The sequence below is a fragment of the Odocoileus virginianus genome, chromosome 29, assembly GCF_023699985.2.
Source record: "Odocoileus virginianus isolate 20LAN1187 ecotype Illinois chromosome 29, Ovbor_1.2, whole genome shotgun sequence".
Lineage (NCBI taxonomy): Eukaryota > Metazoa > Chordata > Mammalia > Artiodactyla > Cervidae > Odocoileus > Odocoileus virginianus.
In genome coordinates this window covers 21,463,765-21,480,828 of record NC_069702.1, presented here as the reverse complement: position 1 = coordinate 21,480,828, position 17,064 = coordinate 21,463,765, and the positions used below count along the sequence as shown (strand labels likewise).

Below are 17,064 nucleotides of genomic sequence, written 5' to 3'. Positions count from 1 at the left end.
TAATTACTCTGGATTAGTAGAATCTTGTTAAATTTATTAGAGTTCTACTCTAGGCCTTGAATTGTGTGTCAAACACTGTTAGTTACAGACAGTTAGAGTAAAACAGAAGCAATCTCAAGTCACTGGTAAGACTTTCAATAATGATGCCAGTGATGACAAATATTATTCAGTTCCTGCCAGATGCTATCCTGGGCATTTTATGATATTATCTCATTTAATTATTATAACTGTTAAAGAGTTTCACAGTTTTATAGCTGAGGTACATAAGGCCCCAAAATGCTAATTACCTTGTCCAAAGTGGTAAAGACAGGATTGTTACAAATTTCAACTTCTTTCCATTATACCACTTCAAGAAATGGAAGTTCTTATTGTGTTTTTCTTTTTTATTATCCTCTCAATGTGATATGTAGCTTGGGTTTTTACAGCGCTAGAGTCTCCAGAAAAGATAAAACTAGTAAACTTCTAGCTAAACTCTTCTTCAAAATTCAGCATTACTCCTATTAAAAATATTCCCTGTAAATTATTCCCTTCAAAACATTTTGTTTTTAAAAATATGTTTAACGAAATCCAGAAACAAGCAACAACTTAGGGTGTTTATGTCAACTTTACTGAACTTCTATGAACTTCCAACACAGAATGAGAAATGGCTTATTTAAGAAAGTAAACTTAAAATTACTTGCTTATTCTGCAGAATTGAGTGCCTTGTTTTGTTTTGCTTTTTTGAAGACTAAGCATAGTAGAATCCAAAAATAATGTTTCCTAGATCTTAATTCCTCCACTCTCAAGCATGCACCAGAAAGCACATGACACAGAAGGCATGGTTTTGGTTTTGGGGAAGATTTATTGGAGTCATAACACTGTATGACTGTTGCAGGTAATCTTATTGATTCAACTTTGAAGGGATCAGTAGACATTGACATAAATTGTTTATAATCTGGCAGGTAGAACTCACCAGACATGAACCAGTTCTCTAATTAATAAAGGAAACATTCAAAACATTTCATACTTATCCAAATGGAATAAAAACAGAAGATATTTTTTACAACAAAGTTCACTCTTTTAGTTTCCCATAGCATGCTGATGAGCTCTTGTAGGCAATCAAAACAACTGCACATTATTCCTAAAATCTCAGTCTAGTATAATGTGGTTGGTGAAATAAAACTGACTTAAGTCTCCACAGACATGGAAATCCACCTGATCCACTTGGACACATGGACTCAGTTGAAACAATATAACCTTCCACTTCCTGAAAGCAGTAGTAGCACTATCAAACTATTACCATTAGCAACAATATTAATAATGATGGCATTTGCCTATTCCTTACTATGAACCTGAGAGAGTTAATTCTTAGGTAGGTTGATAAGGAGTCTGGGGCCCTCAAAGAGGAGAAAGGGGTCCAAAGCCCTTGGAGAGGAAAAAGGGGTCTGGAGTTCTCAAGGAAGAGAAAAGGACAAATGGGTTTTTTCTACATTCTTTCATCTTAGTCACATAAAATGTTTTTTTCTTTAAGCCCAGAGTTAATGGCTCACAGGTTGTTTTTCCTTAAACTCTGTACTAGAGATTATATAACAACAATGTATCTTGCTCAAGGACATGCTCCTTTTTTACAAGGACCTTCTGACTAATCTGGTTATCTTAAATTGTATGCTGTGGGAGTGGGTCTGGTAAAAGTATGTAAGACCTCCATTAGACTAGCAAGGGGGGCACTCCCCATCCCCCTTCTGACGTCTATGTCAGAAGCTTTCTCTGTCCCTTTTTATACTTTAATAAAACTCTGCTATACAAAAGCTCTTGAGTGATCAAGCCTAGTCCCTGGCTCCGAAGCTAAATCTTCTTCGGAGATCATGAATCTGATATTATTCACCATAAACTGTCAAACCCAACACACTACTCATCTTCTCATTTAATCCTCAAAACAATCCACTGAGGGAGGCTGTACCATTATCTGCATTTTCCAAATAAGGAACTTAAAGCTTAAAAAGGTAACCTGCCCCAAATTGGACTTTTCTTAACTCTGTAGTCAAACGCTTTCACTTCTATTACACATTACCTTAGTCCTCAATAAATGCTTTAGGGTCTGATATTTAATTTTTGCTCAGTGGCAAAATTTTGTGTCACTCCTCCAAATTTTTACAATATTCATGTTATTTCTCATGGCTAATTACATTCGCATTTATTATATAGTGAAGAGGGAAATGGCAACCCACTCCAGTATTCTTGCCTAAAGAATCCCATGGACAGAGGAGCCTGGCAGGGCTATAGTACATGCAGTTGCAAAGAGTCAGACATGACTGAGCAACTAACAGTTACTATATAAAATACTTATTTGTGAATATATCTGTATATTTTTATATGGATATATATTTGTTGGTAGTTTTTTTCAGAAATGTTGCAAGCATGAAAAGCATACTCTAAAAGTTATTTCTGCTTTTAGATTTTGTTGTTTCTTTAGAAAAAAATTTTGAGATTATTGGTATGATAATGGCAGTGTTTGATCAAACCAGTCAAACCTAAAGGAAATCAGTCCTGAATATTCATTGGAAGGACTGATGCTGAAGCTGAAACTCCAATATTTTGGCCCCCTGATACGAGGAGAGAAAACTGTATCCAGGTCAGGAAGCAACAGTTAGAACTGGTCATGGAACAACAGACTGGTTCCAAATAGGAAAAGGAGTATGTCAAGGCTGTATATTGTCACCCTGCTTCTTTAACTTATATGCAGAGTACATCACAAGAAACTCTGGGCTGGAAGAAGCACAAGCTGGAATCAAGATTGCTGAGAGAAATATCAATAACCTCAGATATGCAGACAACACCACCCTTATGGCAGAAAGTGAAGAGGAACTAAAAAGCCTCTTGATGAAAGTGAAGGAGGAGAGTGAAGAAGTTGGCTTAAAGCTCAACATACAGAAAACTAAGATCATGGCATCTGGTCCCATCACTTCATGGCAAAATAGATAGGGAAACCATGGAAACAGTGTCAGACTTTATTTTTGGGGGCTCCAAAATCACTGCAGATGGTGATTGCAGCCATGAAATTAAAAGACGCTTGCTCCTTCAAAGAAAAGTTATGACCAACCTAGATAGCATATTTAAAAGCAGAGACATTACTTTGCCAATAAAGGTCCATTTGGTCAAGGCTATGGTTTTTCCAATAGTCACATATGGATGTGAGAGTTGGATGGTGAAGAAAGCTGAGTGCCGAAAAACTGATGCTTTTGAACTGTGGAGTTGGAGAAGACTCTTGAGAGTCCCTTGGACTGCAAGGAGATCCAACCAGTCCATCCCAAAGGAGATCAGTCCTGGGTGTTCATTGGAAGGACTGATGTTGAAGCTGAAACTCCAATACTTTGGCCACCTCATGAGAAGAGTTAACTCATTTGAAAAGACCCTGATGCTGGGAAGGATTGGGGGCAGGATAAGAAGGGGACGACAGAGGATGAGATGGCAGGATGGCATCACCGACTCGATGGACATGGGTTTGGGTAGACTCCGGGAGTTGGTGATAGACAGGGAGGCCTGGCGTGCTGTGGTTCATGGGATTGCAAAGAGTCAGACATGACTGAGTGTGAACTGAACTGAACTGAACTGATACGAAGAACTGACTCATTGGAAAAGACCCTGATGCTGGGAAAGATTGAAGGCAGAAGGAGAAGGGGACGACAGAGGATGAGAGGGTTGGATGTCATCATCGACTCGATGGACATGAGTTTGAGCAAGCTTCAGGAGCTGATGATGGATAGGGAAGCCTGGAGTGCTGCAGTCCATGAGGTCTCAAAGAATCAGATGTGACTGAGAGACGGAACTGAATGGCACCGTAATGAGTTGATACCTTTGTCCAAAGCTCTGCTCCTTCATTGATGGCACACAGATTGATAAAGCCACCTCATCCTTTAACCCAGACTCAATACCTTGACCTTTCTTTGCCCCAAGACTCCAATATATGCATATCGTGTTTTGTCACATTTTATGTAATTCTGCTAGAATTTATGGATTTCTCATTCTGATTGCTATATAACCTCTGTTGCTGGTTAGTAATGTTTAGAACAGTAGAACTCATCCTCTCAGTCACAGAAACTTTATTATGGACAGAAATGTATTAAAGTCATTGTTTTTATGTAATTCCATATATCAGTGAGAGGTGAGTCAAGAATTCATCTTTATTTGTCCCAAGAATAAAATAAAATTGAAACAGAGGATAGATTCTGCCCACATGTTGGGGAATCAGGAGTTCTAGGTTTGAACCCTAGTCACTATACTCTCAATCTTGCATTCCTCAGTCTGTAAAATGGGGATACTTGTACCTACTTCAGAGTTTGGGGGGAAAAAGCTTGACAAAATAATGTCCACAAAATGTCCAACACAGTGCTTAGAACACAGAAGATACTCTACAAATTACTGTAACATTGGACTACTTGTCAAAAAAATTATTCAGAATATCAAGATACTTTTATACCAAGTTAAAAAGCAACACAGATAATACTGAAGAATGTGTTGCAGCAATGAGATAATTGCCCAATACTTTTTTGTTTAAAGAATTTCTCTTCCCCTTACTTTCATATAAAAATAGAGAAAGCTAAATTGTTCAAAAAATGCCTAGAATATAATATCATGCAAGTTTATTTAAAGAAATTTTTCAGAGCTATTTCCTTCCTGTTACAAAATGCTATCTTGACAAAACCCAACATTACCACTGTGTTGACTGTGTGCTTGAACTTAACACTTAAGACTACACTCCAAATTGGTATCTGAATGTCTGCCAATAAGTTCAATCACTCACTCAATCAGTCTATTGCTCTAATATTTATAAATTACCTACAATAGGTCAAGCAAGGGTGTGCTTGGTTATAGGGCTGAAAAAACAAAGAAAACACAGAATTACAATGTAACTGAAAGGAAGTCACATAAAACAATTACAGTAGAATGTGATATTAACTAAAATAGCTACCAGCAGAAAGGCACTAGAGCACAATGTAGGAAATACAACCAACTCAGCCTTGCATGAGGGCATCAACAAAGGTTTCCTGCAGGAAGCCATCTCTATGACGAATCCTAAAGAATGATCAAGAATTAGTTAGGAAAGGAGATTAGAAAGGAATCTAAGAAAATGGAGCACTATTTGAAAAGCTAGAAGGTAAGAAAGGCACAGAATAGTCAAGGAACTAAAAAGTCATTCAGTATGGCAGCAACACAGAATATGAGAGTGAGAATATATGGTTTGATGCTGAAAAGGAGAATAGGAAAGGGCTCATGAAGAACCCAGGATGCTATATGTAGATGTTTGGGAATAGTCTTATGAACTTCTAAGACAAGTAGTTGTCATAATCCAGTCATAATTATGTTTCACAAATATCACATGTGTTACATTGTAGAGTAACAGTTGGAAGAGTAATAATTTCTACAGTAGAAGACCAGTTAAGAAAGCCATGGTGTATTCCACTCTTAGTAGGAATGTAAATTGGTGTAGCTACTTCAAAAAACAGTATGGAGGTTTTTGAAAAAGTTAAGAATGGAACTACGATAAAATCCAGTTATTCCACTTCTGGATATTTATCTAAATACAAAAACACTAACTCAAAAGATTTATGCACCTGGATGCTTACTGCAGCATTATTTAGAATCACCAATTTATGGAAGCAATCTAAGTGTCCACTGAGAGATGAATGGCTAAAGAAGATGTACAGCGTACATGTACAATGGAAAGGTATTCAGCCTAAAAGAGACAGAATCTTGCTATCATGACAACATGGATGGATCTTGAGAGTACTAAGCGAAATACATCAGATGGAGAAAAACAAGTCTGTATGATTTCACTCATATGTGGAATATAAAAGCAAGCAAACAAAACAAAACAAAAAGAAGCACATAGATAGAGAGAACAGACTGATGACTCCCAGAGAAGAGGGGGAAGATGAAATGGGTAAACGGGGTTAACTGTATGCTAATGGATGGAAACTAGACTTCTGGTGGTAAACATGCTGTAGTGTATACAGAAGTCAAAACTTAACATTGTACACATGAAGCATATATAATATTATAAACCATGTTATCTTAATTTTTTAAAAAATTTTAAGAATTTCTTAGTGCATTTCAAATAAAAACCAAAATAGAATTGAGTCAAATAGTGTCCATGGGGGTAGTGCAAAAATGAAAACTGAGAGATATTAAGGAATTAAAAATAGAAAGAACTTGGACATTTATAGGATGCAGGAAGTGAGGAAGAAGGAGTAGTTAAAGATGACTTCGGAGTTTCTGTCTTGCACAGGAAGGTGGGTAACCCTGAATAGGAATCATGAAAGGAATAGGTTTAAATGGAAGCACAGGGATTTAATTTGGGAACTTCAGGTTTAAGGTGCCTAGGGGAAATACAAGTGACTTAGTTGACAACTGGGTAGTAGACATCTGAATAGTTGGCTTAAAGCTAAGGGAAAGATCTTATTTGGAGATTGGGAGCTCATCCCCAAGAAAAGGAAGCCTTAGAGAAGGTGAGTTTATGGGCTAGGAATCCAGTCATGGTGAAAAATGACAAGCAACCACAAGAAGAGGAAGCACAGGTGACATCAGAGAAGAAACAGCCAGGGAGGTGGGACTATGAAGTCAGGAAAGATAAGGGAGAACCTTCTGAGACAGGACTGGCCCACAGTACAGACAATTCTGGGTGTTTAGGGAAGGTGAGGCTCAGAACCGATGACTCTTTCCACTTTGTTTTCTACAAATTGGTGCTACATCATTTAGAATTGTGTACAAATGTTAGTTTTCTCTTTGCTCCATCCTTAGAATATTTTTTTAAGTAGAAGGATAGAAGAAACCTAAACATCTTAACAGAAAGACTGTTGGAAGTGCATTTTAATGTCAACTGCTTCTCAAATAAATAGCAATAAAACTAAATTCAAATGTACTAAATTCTTTCCACATGAGAAATTATTCACTAGTATTGGGATATTTAATGCAGTAAGTAAAATTCAAGGTCTTAATGGTCACAGTGCTTTTATTCAATGTTTAAAGATGTATGAAAATTCCAAAACAGGGGAACAGCTCAATGCCACATGTTATGGTTACTCTGATATGAGAAATTTCATACTCCATGAAATATGGTTGACATTTCAATCCACAGTAACCTATTTGCAAAGTATTCATTTGCTGTTTACTTTATGCATAACCAATAAAAGACTGCCATTTTATGATCCATTAAAAAAGATGAAAAAATTAAATAAAATTGTGAAAGACATTTGTTGAAAGTAATAAATAATTTACCTCCAGTTTGCATATACTGAAAATTAAACTGGTAACTACTCAAAAAGTTATTAAAATTATGTCAACTGAAGATATTTTGAAACCAAGTGCTACTATTTAATACTCTGTAGAGCTTTTTAAAAATTAGCTTTATGCACAATAAATTATGAGTTGAAAACCAAATTTCATATTTGTGAATAAAGATTCAATTTCTAGTTATGAATATAGATGTAAATTAATGTTTCATCTAAGAATATTTTCTTCAAAGGGTAAAAGGATAAAATAATTAAATAAAATAATTTCTTTTTGAGATACTCAATATATTTATATAAAACTGAAACAACCACACTGCAGTCAGGAAGATCGCTATATTTTAGAAGAAAAAAAATGCTATATCAGAGAAGTGCTGGATATTACATCTAAAGTTGTATTGGAAATGTTTTCAGTATTACACTGAAAATAACCCCTTTTTAACTGCACTGTATATTTTTTAAAAGTACTCAAAAGATGCTTAGAAAAGACCACTCGATTTTTAGTATATTTTATCCAAAAATGTCAAATGTCTTAATAATAGTAAAAACTTTAATAATATAAAATTTAGAAGCAGATATATAAGTGGATTTAAATACATATTTACTTCCCCAGAGGTTTAGTTGGTAAAGAATCTGCCTGCAATGCAGGAGACCTGGGTTCGATCCCTGGGTCAGGAAGATCCCCTGGGGGAGGAAATGGCAACCTATCCAACATTCTTGCCTGGAGAATCCCATGGACAGAGGAGTCTGGTGGGCTATAGTCCATGGGGTCACAAGAGTGGGACACGACTTGGCAACTGAACTACCACGTCTTCCATATCATCGCATGGCTGTCCCTCCTGGAACACTTTTAGTTACCAAAACACTCACTAAATGGTTCTAATTTTTACAGAACTCTTCCTTACACTGAGCTGAAATGCACCTCCCTTTACCTTTCATTCTTCTCTTGTTCTCGGAGCAATACAGAATAAATCAAATCTATCTTTCACACAACAGGCCTGAAGTTTGAAGGCAGTTGAGGTGTCCACATCTAGATTATGTCTTTTTCAGTATTTTAACTGCATCCTATTTAACATTTTAATGCTTGACCACATTCTGTTAGCCACCCCTGGATGTACTTGAATTAATTATTGTTTCTCTTAAAAGGTAATTTCCAGAACTGAAAATCATATTTAGGACCAAGATTCAATGCAGATTAGGTGAATTTATACATTTACAGGGCTTCCCTGTGGCTCTGCCTGCCAATGCAGGAGATATGGGTTGATCCCTGGGTTGGGAAGATCCCTTGGAGAAAGAAATGGGAACTCACTCCAGTGTTATTGCCTTGGAAATCCCCTGGGCAGATGAGACTGGCTGGTTACAGTTCATGGGGTCACAAAAGAGTCAGACATGACTTAGTGACTAAAAACAATAACACTATATGTGTAAAAATGTACGCTTGGCCACCGTGTGGCCTAGTGCTCCTGGAATGAGTAGTTCAGTTCCCCTACAGACATTCACCCCAGCACAAGAGGCTGTCAAGGCTGTGACTTGGTGTCTCTGGCAGTCCAGTGTACTGGCAACTGGAGGGAAACCCATTGATGGACACATTCACATCTAGAATGTCTGCTATGGGGCCTGAGTGCTGTGGATGCTTCTGGGCACACTCCATCCTCTGGTCCCCTACTATAAGGAGTTCATCTCAGGCCATGGTTTTGCTCAGAACCAGCTTGTTATTTGGAAGCACTCAACCATGGGCTTCCTTGGTGGCTCAGCCAGTAAAGGTTCCTCCTGCAATGCAGAAGACCTGGGTTTGATCCCTGGGTCGGGAAGATCCCCTGGAGAAGGGAATGGCAACCCCCTCCAGTATTCTTGCCTGGAGAACCCCATGGACAGAGGAGCCTGGCAGGCTACAGTCCGTGGGGTCGCAAAGAGTTGACATGACTGAAGTGACTCAGCACACATACTGAGAACAACCATGGCCGAGGCGCCGAGGCTCACAGGTCACACAGTTCAGGTCCTCAGTCCAACCATGAGCTCAGGAGGGGCCCTGCAGCTACGGCACTGCTCTGACTGGACGCTGAACAAGAGAGGAAGCAGGAATCCAGGGCAGCCAAAGCAGCCTCATCCGCCATGTCACCTGTCGAGGACCGACTCATCACCTCAGTTTTGGAGTGCTTTTTAAAGAATTTTTCTGATAAAAAAAATTGTGTCAAGTCTCCCTCTCAAAAAAAAAAAAAAAACTGACAAGATGAAATTCACCTAACCATACAAATATATTAAAACTGTTTATGTGAGAAGCTAGGCTAAAGGCAGAATCTGTCAAACCAGGAAAGGGAAATGGAACTAATTTTATTCCAGGCAAAATTAATTATACTGAAAAAACAACAACACTGAGGAAAAGGAGATTCTATCACCGAGTCAGGCTCTAACCCCGTCTGCCACACATGCATCTCCATGATCCTTCAGTATCAGCTGCTTCAAATTTTCCAGATACACTGATGTCCCACCTCCTCTTACTCAAAACACTGTCAACTGTCTTTCCACACAGCCTTTTAAAAGAACTAATACTATCAGTTTCATCTGATTGAGATATTTATTTCATATTTGCCAGAAGATTCTGGCCAATGTTTTTGAAAGCACATTTAACTATACCATATGCCTCCTTAAATCATCTCTATCAAACAAGCTGTAGGATAAGGCTCTGGTTCATTCTGTTCTGTTTTTCTTTCTTCACAATGTGTTTATGTATATTTACCCAATTTGCTCTGTTCTTCTTGCCAAATTACAGGTTTGAGATCTCAACTAGTGCAGAGCAGCTGTGCTATTGTTGATGTCTCACCCAACAAGGGTCAGCAAATGAGCCCATTTTGCGAGAATGGTGACACCCGCACACTCCACGCGAAAGGCAGCTGCCCTCGAAAGGGTGGGATCCGCAGGGCTTCACAGAGTCCTTCCTACTTAAGACATTTGGGTACAAATTAACCACTGACAGAAACTACCTTCCAACCTATACATCTTTCTAGGTAAGACAATATGTTTAACCGTGGGACATTTTTTAAAATTAAATTGTGTCCAATGGAAAAAAAAATAGAAAAGAACTACCTTTTTTACATTCTTTCTGTTTAATGACTAAGAATCTGTGCATTTTGGTGTAAAATTCTACACCAGATAAAGAAATGTAATCCATAGATATCCCCTCAAAGGACTCCAAAGACCCATTCCAGCAATCCTAAGCAATGATATACCTGGATAAGATCTGCCCAGACAGCTTTAACTTTTGGTTACGCCATGACATGCTGTACGTGCATGCTAAGCCACATCAGTTGCGACCCCATGGACTGTAAACTCTCCAGGCTACCCTGTGCCTGGGATTCTCTATGACATCAATTTCCAAATGCAAACTTCTGTCCTAGCTACCCTGCTGCATTCTTAATTCCCATCTTCATGTGAAGCCTCTTTCAAACCAAAATTCATGAGCCCTGGATTTTTAAAGGGATCATCCTCAAAGAAAATGTAATTCAGGAGGCAACATAAAGATAAGAAAGGGACTGAGCGAGCACTCTAATGAGATGAGGCACATGTCCGTGGCTCCAGCTCTGAGACTGTGCATCTGGCTTTGAGGCTGTCTGTCTAGGGTTACTTCACCAGCATGTTGTTAATTATTTAAGTGAGAGAACAGGGGGAACCATCACCACATCTGTCACCCTCACACAGGAAAAACCTCCATTCATTGTTGGGCCAGATGTGTTTATTTGAAACACAGACTAACTAGCGACTTAATGGGTTTGAATCCTTAGCCAAAAGCTAATTAGACAAACATAGTAAGCATCAGTCACCTTACAAGGCTAAACTGTTTCAGTGGTGTTAATTTTAATCCAATCTCATAAGAGGGCTCATCACCTACAAAAGTATCTGAAGGAAATGCAAGGCAAAGGAAAGGTCCAAATGACTTGCAAAGTACTTAGTGGAACACATAATGATGTCTCCAAATGTCCAACACAGTAACAAACAAAATCTTCTCCAATTTTGCCTCAGTGGTATCATGTACTTGATAAAAAAAAAAAAGAGGAAAGCAAAATTATTTTAGACAGATCTTTCAAAACATTCTCAGCTAGCTTGTAGGTGAAATATTAACATCCAAAGCCAAATAAATGATGATTTCTTGTGCCTGATATTTTTAAAAATAACATATAAGATGTAATAAATATCAGGCATGAGAAGCAATCACTTGTCTGGCTTTTGATGTTAATATTTCACCTACAAGCAAGCTGAGAAGAGGATCTGTCTACAAATCACTAAAAAATTTCAGGCAGTATGTACGGCAGCCTCTTCAAAAGGGGACTGTGCCTCAAGGCAAGTTCTACAGAAAACAAATTCAGTGTTGGACAAAACAGGCATATTGCATTTTATAAGTACTTTGGAAAAGAAAGTAAGCTGTCTTCCCTTTCTAGCATTACTATGAAAAATCCAAGTTAGTTTTCTGCTCTCTTAAATGGTATGACCCCCAAAACAGAATTCTGATCATCCTTCTCCTACGTGAAATATGAAATACCCAGTAACCAAATGCACTATTTTAGTCCGTATATAAATAATGAATCAAAGTGTTTGAGAAACATGTAACAAATATTTCATGAATCTATTATGTGTCCAGCATCAAGTTCAGCAAGAAACAAAACAAATTCACTCTAGCAGGAAGGAGACACAATAACAAACAAACAAATGCTTTAGAGAAAAAGTAAACCAAGAAAAGGAAATAGAGAGTGTTATACTCAAAGGAGGGAGTAGACTCTGTGATTAAATCAGGTAACTGGGAAGGGCTTACTGAGAAGATGATATATAAACAAAACGTGAAGAAGCTGAACAGTGAGACAAGAGGGGAGGAGCCTCTTAAGCAGAGAGAGCAGCAAGTGTAAAAGATGCTGGAGTGGGAGTAAGTCACATGGTTAATGAAGAGCAAAGAGGCCAGTGTGCCCTTAACAGAAGGGGCAAGAGAGGATAAAGTCAGAGATGCAGCAAGGGCCAGATCCTGGAGAACCTTGTACAACACTGACTGCAGTGACTAGACTTTCAGTGTAATGCAGAACTCATTATCAGGCATAAGTGAAGGGGTGATATAAATTGATCTGTTTTAACAGAATCACTTCTGCCAAAGAGTATCTGAGAGGCTAATAACCTAAACAAGAACTGACAGTGGCTTGGTTTAGGATGTATCAGTAGAGGTGGTGGGGAAGGACTGGATTCTGAATATATTTTGAAATCAGAGCTGAGATTTGCTGATGGGCTACATAAAAGAGATCATCAATGACCCAAAGTTTTGTTTTTACCTGAACAACAAAAAGGATGGAGCTGCCAATGACTAAGAAACAGAAGACAGCTCTGAAAGCAGATTGGGGGAACAATCAGGGGAATCAATATGGAGTCATAGACTCAATAAAATAAGACCAAACTTTAAGTCGATAGATTTACCATTGTTAATATAAGACAGTATTGTTCAGAAAGACATTGAGCCCCACTGTGCCCTTGGGGTAAAGATGGCTCAATGTAAAATGGACTGGCCTTAAATCCCAAGGCAGTCTAATTTGGTATAAGCACGTTATCAATAAAGCTAAATTATTATATGACAAAGAAAACAAATACTTTTTTATAGAAAGAAAAAGATTCTGATAGTCTTGCTTTTATAAGTTATACAGCCCTCTATAACCAATTTAAAATAGAAAGCTGATACCACTCCAGTTTACTCAATTGACCAGAACCAATGTCCAATAAATATCTTACATATTTAAGCATCCACATAATTCAAGTGCTCAAGTGAACTTCAAACTGGTAAAATAATTTTCTTAGGTTCCACAAAGGAAAACATAATTCTCCCTCTCTGAACTGTATCCTGTTCATTATCCTAAATATATTGCATCCACTACTATTGAACAAAAGAACATGTGAACTATTTACGATCATTTTCTGCACAATAAAGAGAACAGCGGGAAAAGTCACAGATGGAAATATTAAGTTACTGATAAAACTATCTGTGTATTTTAGGTGACTAAAATCATAGTCCTTCCTATAAACTAAATAGCTTTAAGTTTATCCAGGTATCATGGCTTATTGCCACACCAAAGAACATAAGAATATAGACCTTAACAGGACTGGGACACATATTTCCGAGTCTAAATTGTGCCTTACTGAGCCACATTCCTTTTGCTCTTCAATCTTAATATTCCAATACTATAGTAATTAGTCAAAATCCCACTTTTGAAATTTGTGTGTGTATGTAAATTCAATACACTAAAATTCAAAACACTGGCCATGGCTTTACTATTTGAAGACTCTAACAATAGTTCTCCAATCTACCCAGATAAATATGTATAGAGTCTTTTCATTAATATTTAAGAAACAAGATAAAACAGACTTTACCAATTTCAAATCTACTAAAAAATGCATAAAGTACTAACCAGAGTGATTTGCCTGGGCTTTACTATCCCATGTTCAATCTGTATATCAACAATAGATAAAACAACTACTGCCTACTGTGTCACAATTTCCTTATAATTTGTAGCTAAAAAGTTTTAAAATGTTTTAATGAAGCACTTACTCTCCAACTTCATGCAGGGTAGGCGCGGGACAAAGCATAGAATTCCGTTCCACACTTACTGGCTTTACATCTAGAAAATAAGATGCCACTGAATTAATAAAGGGCTTTATGTATCTCATGCAGTTTTATTAATGATATGAAGAGATACAGCAATCAGTGTTCAAGTGTGGGGCATTAGATACATCAGCATGAAAAAACAAAAAGATACTCATCTAAAGAAAGAAGAGTAGAAACACAGAATGAAAAATAGAAATGCCTCATTGATATACAGTATTGCTGCTGCTGCTAAGTTGCTTCAGTCGTGTCCGACTCTGTGCGACCCCATAGAGGGCAGCCCACCAGGCTCCCCTGTCCCTGGGATTCTCTAGGCAAGAACACTGGAGTGGGTTGCCGTTTCCTTTTCCAATGCATGAAAGTGAAAAGTGAAAGTGAAGCCGCTCAGTTGCGACTGACTCTTAGCGGCCCCATGGACTGCAGCCCACCAGGCTCCCCCGTCCAGGGGATTTTCCAGGCAAGAGTACTGGAGTGGGATGCCATTGCCTTCTCTGATATATAGTACTGGTAAATCATAAATTATGATTTTTTATATAACGTTCACATATAGTTTGTAGATACTATAAAATTATCACCATTTCTCCCTCAACTTTGTCAATATACTATTCAAGAAAAAATGATATATATTTTAAAAAGCAGAATTTTAAAATGATAAAGAAGATAAATATCCAAAGGATAAAAAATTTCTTTAATTAATTGAGCTTAATAAAATAGTTGGGTCTATTACATATAAACAGGCTTCCTAGGTGGCTCAGTAGTAAAGAATACACCTGCTAATGCAGGAGATGAGGGTTTGATCCCTAGATCCTCTTGAAGATCTTCTGGATAAGGGAATGGCAACCCACTTCGGTACTCTACCTGGAAAATCTCCATAGACAGAGGAGCCTGGTGGCTATAGTCAAAACAGTCAGACACTACTTAGCAACTAAACAACAACAAATAATATATAAATACATTTTACAGAATACTTAAGTTGCCTTGCAATTTTAATAGATATGAGAAAAATGATCTAGACTATAAATATTCAGAAAAGCTACATAATCAGTTGGATAATCTTAGAATGCAAATGATGAAAATACAATCTGACTCAGTTTATTTGAGATTTATTTTAATAAATTTAATCCTATATAGCTAAACATAAAATGTTTCTATTATAATAAACTCCAACCTGTAATCAAAAGAAGTTAGGTAAAGTTAATGCTTAGATACAGATGATTACTAAATAAAAATATGAAAATAATTTTTCCTCTTCAGTTGTAGAACCTACTAACAAGAGTTTGTTACAAATATTATTGCCTTTCCTTACCAAAATGATGATTTTAATAGAAAAGATAGGAATTTAATGATGCCATTTACCATGCTGAGACCCTTAATACTTTAATTCAACAAACATATTGAGCAGTTACTTTGCATGCAGACAAAACTGTGCTAAGCAGAGAGTTTATAACAATCAGATAAACAACAAAATTGTAGATGATCCTTTCGAAAAATATTTCTACCAGAGTTCACAGAGTTGCAGCATCTGCCTTACAGTATAAAATTTTAGAAGACAATATAATCACCAACAAGGAGAAAAGTCTTAAAAGAGACCCAAAATGCCCAGAATATTAAGATCTATTTATTGAAAGAGGAGAAGTTCTTCTCAGAATAAAGATTAAAGTGTTACACTCATCTGCTTTTTTGAACGTCAAGCTAGGGAAAGTGAAATTTAATTCCTTAAATATGATAATTATAAACAAACACTGTACCAGGGGGACACTGGAGACATATCTTTAAGGCAAGAAGTCTGTCCTCAGGAAACTGGCTGACAACTTATTTGCAAATTAGACAAAGACAGCAAGTGACAATGAAATGAGGTAATAAGTAGTAGAGTAGTCCAAGATCGGTAGACTTTCAAGCAAGAGTGACAGGAAACAAATGTGGAGAAAGAGACAATTAAATCAGCGGGTGGGTATAGTCCATTCAGAGTGCAGTCAAGAAAACTGGGTTCAACTCTCAGCTCTGCCCATTATTAGTTGTGTAATCACAGACAAGTTATACAACTCTTTCAGCCACAAGGCCATAATTTCTACAATGAGGATACTTCAGATACAGTCCAGCATTTAACAAGTTATGAACAACTGTTGCCATTATTAAATAACTATTAAGTAACTATTATTACTACTTGCATTATTATTGCACTTCCTTTCTTTACTGATTAAAAAAAGATAGCACTGTTGGTTTCAGCTGAGAAAAATACTTCATGCTGAAATACTGCACAGATATTAAAGCAATACTGAAATTATGAAGACATACTCATTGTGTATGTTTCATTTACAGTGTAAGTACAGAGAACACTGCCATTCCGACTCCCCAGGTTGAATCCTCTTCCATTCAAAACAACTTGAAATTCCTCTAGAAGTAAAAGGAAGAATAAAAAATGTAAGTACATTTTTGTTGTAAAAATGTAAATACATTGTTGTTGTAAAAACAACAACAAAAAGCATCACTTGAATCAAAAGCATCAAGGCACAAGGAATTTTTTAATACTATTCAACCAACTAATAACAAAAGACATGGTCTTACTAGTTTTCTTAGACCTTCCAAGGAAATACAGTGGAGGTACCTTTCACTGCCAGGTAGAGATGCATTATTTTACTTTTTGAACAAAGTGTTTTCCAATAGTAACCAAAAAGAATTGAAGTGTAATTGACCAATAGAATTGAAGCACAACAGTCATCCCAGACAGATACTGTACAAACTTGCCCATATTCTATCCTGAGGAAAATATCTGTAGGAAAGAAAAACTCTTTGTTTTCCTCTTGTCTCAGGCACTGAGGTATGAGAATGTGAAGAAGTTAATGCCTCATTTTGCCTGGTTCTTAGAACAGTCATGTGTTGTATTTTCTTTAACCTATGACACCCCATACAAAGTTCTTCTTTAATAGCTTCTTCACATATTTAATCCTACTTTTAACTTCTGTTGCATACAGACTTGTAACTCATCAAAAGTCAGGCATTTTAGATTAATAATAATCTGTGGCCAATTAGTAAAAGAACTTGGTTTGACTCATACTCTGTGTAAGAGGAGCAGTCACTAAATGTTAGAGTGAAATAACATGCTAGAAGAAAAGTTTCAATGTTTATATCTTTGCTGCTTAGCTGCAAGAAGATATGTCAACTCTTTTAATAGTA

At 37.1% G+C, this 17,064-nt stretch overlaps 1 protein-coding gene across 1 annotated transcript in view; it reads right to left on the bottom strand.

Moving 5' to 3' along the window:
* Nucleotides 1-17,064, bottom strand: part of ANTXR2 (ANTXR cell adhesion molecule 2) — a 168,229-nt gene that overhangs the window by 106,512 nt on the left and 44,653 nt on the right. Inside the window, exons 9-10 of the mRNA XM_020904317.2 lie at nucleotides 16,186-16,284; nucleotides 13,837-13,906 (exon numbers count right to left, since the gene is read on the bottom strand). Of these exons, the coding sequence (XP_020759976.2) occupies nucleotides 13,837-13,906; nucleotides 16,186-16,284 (169 nt within the window). The remainder of the gene's footprint in view (nucleotides 1-13,836; nucleotides 13,907-16,185; nucleotides 16,285-17,064) is intronic.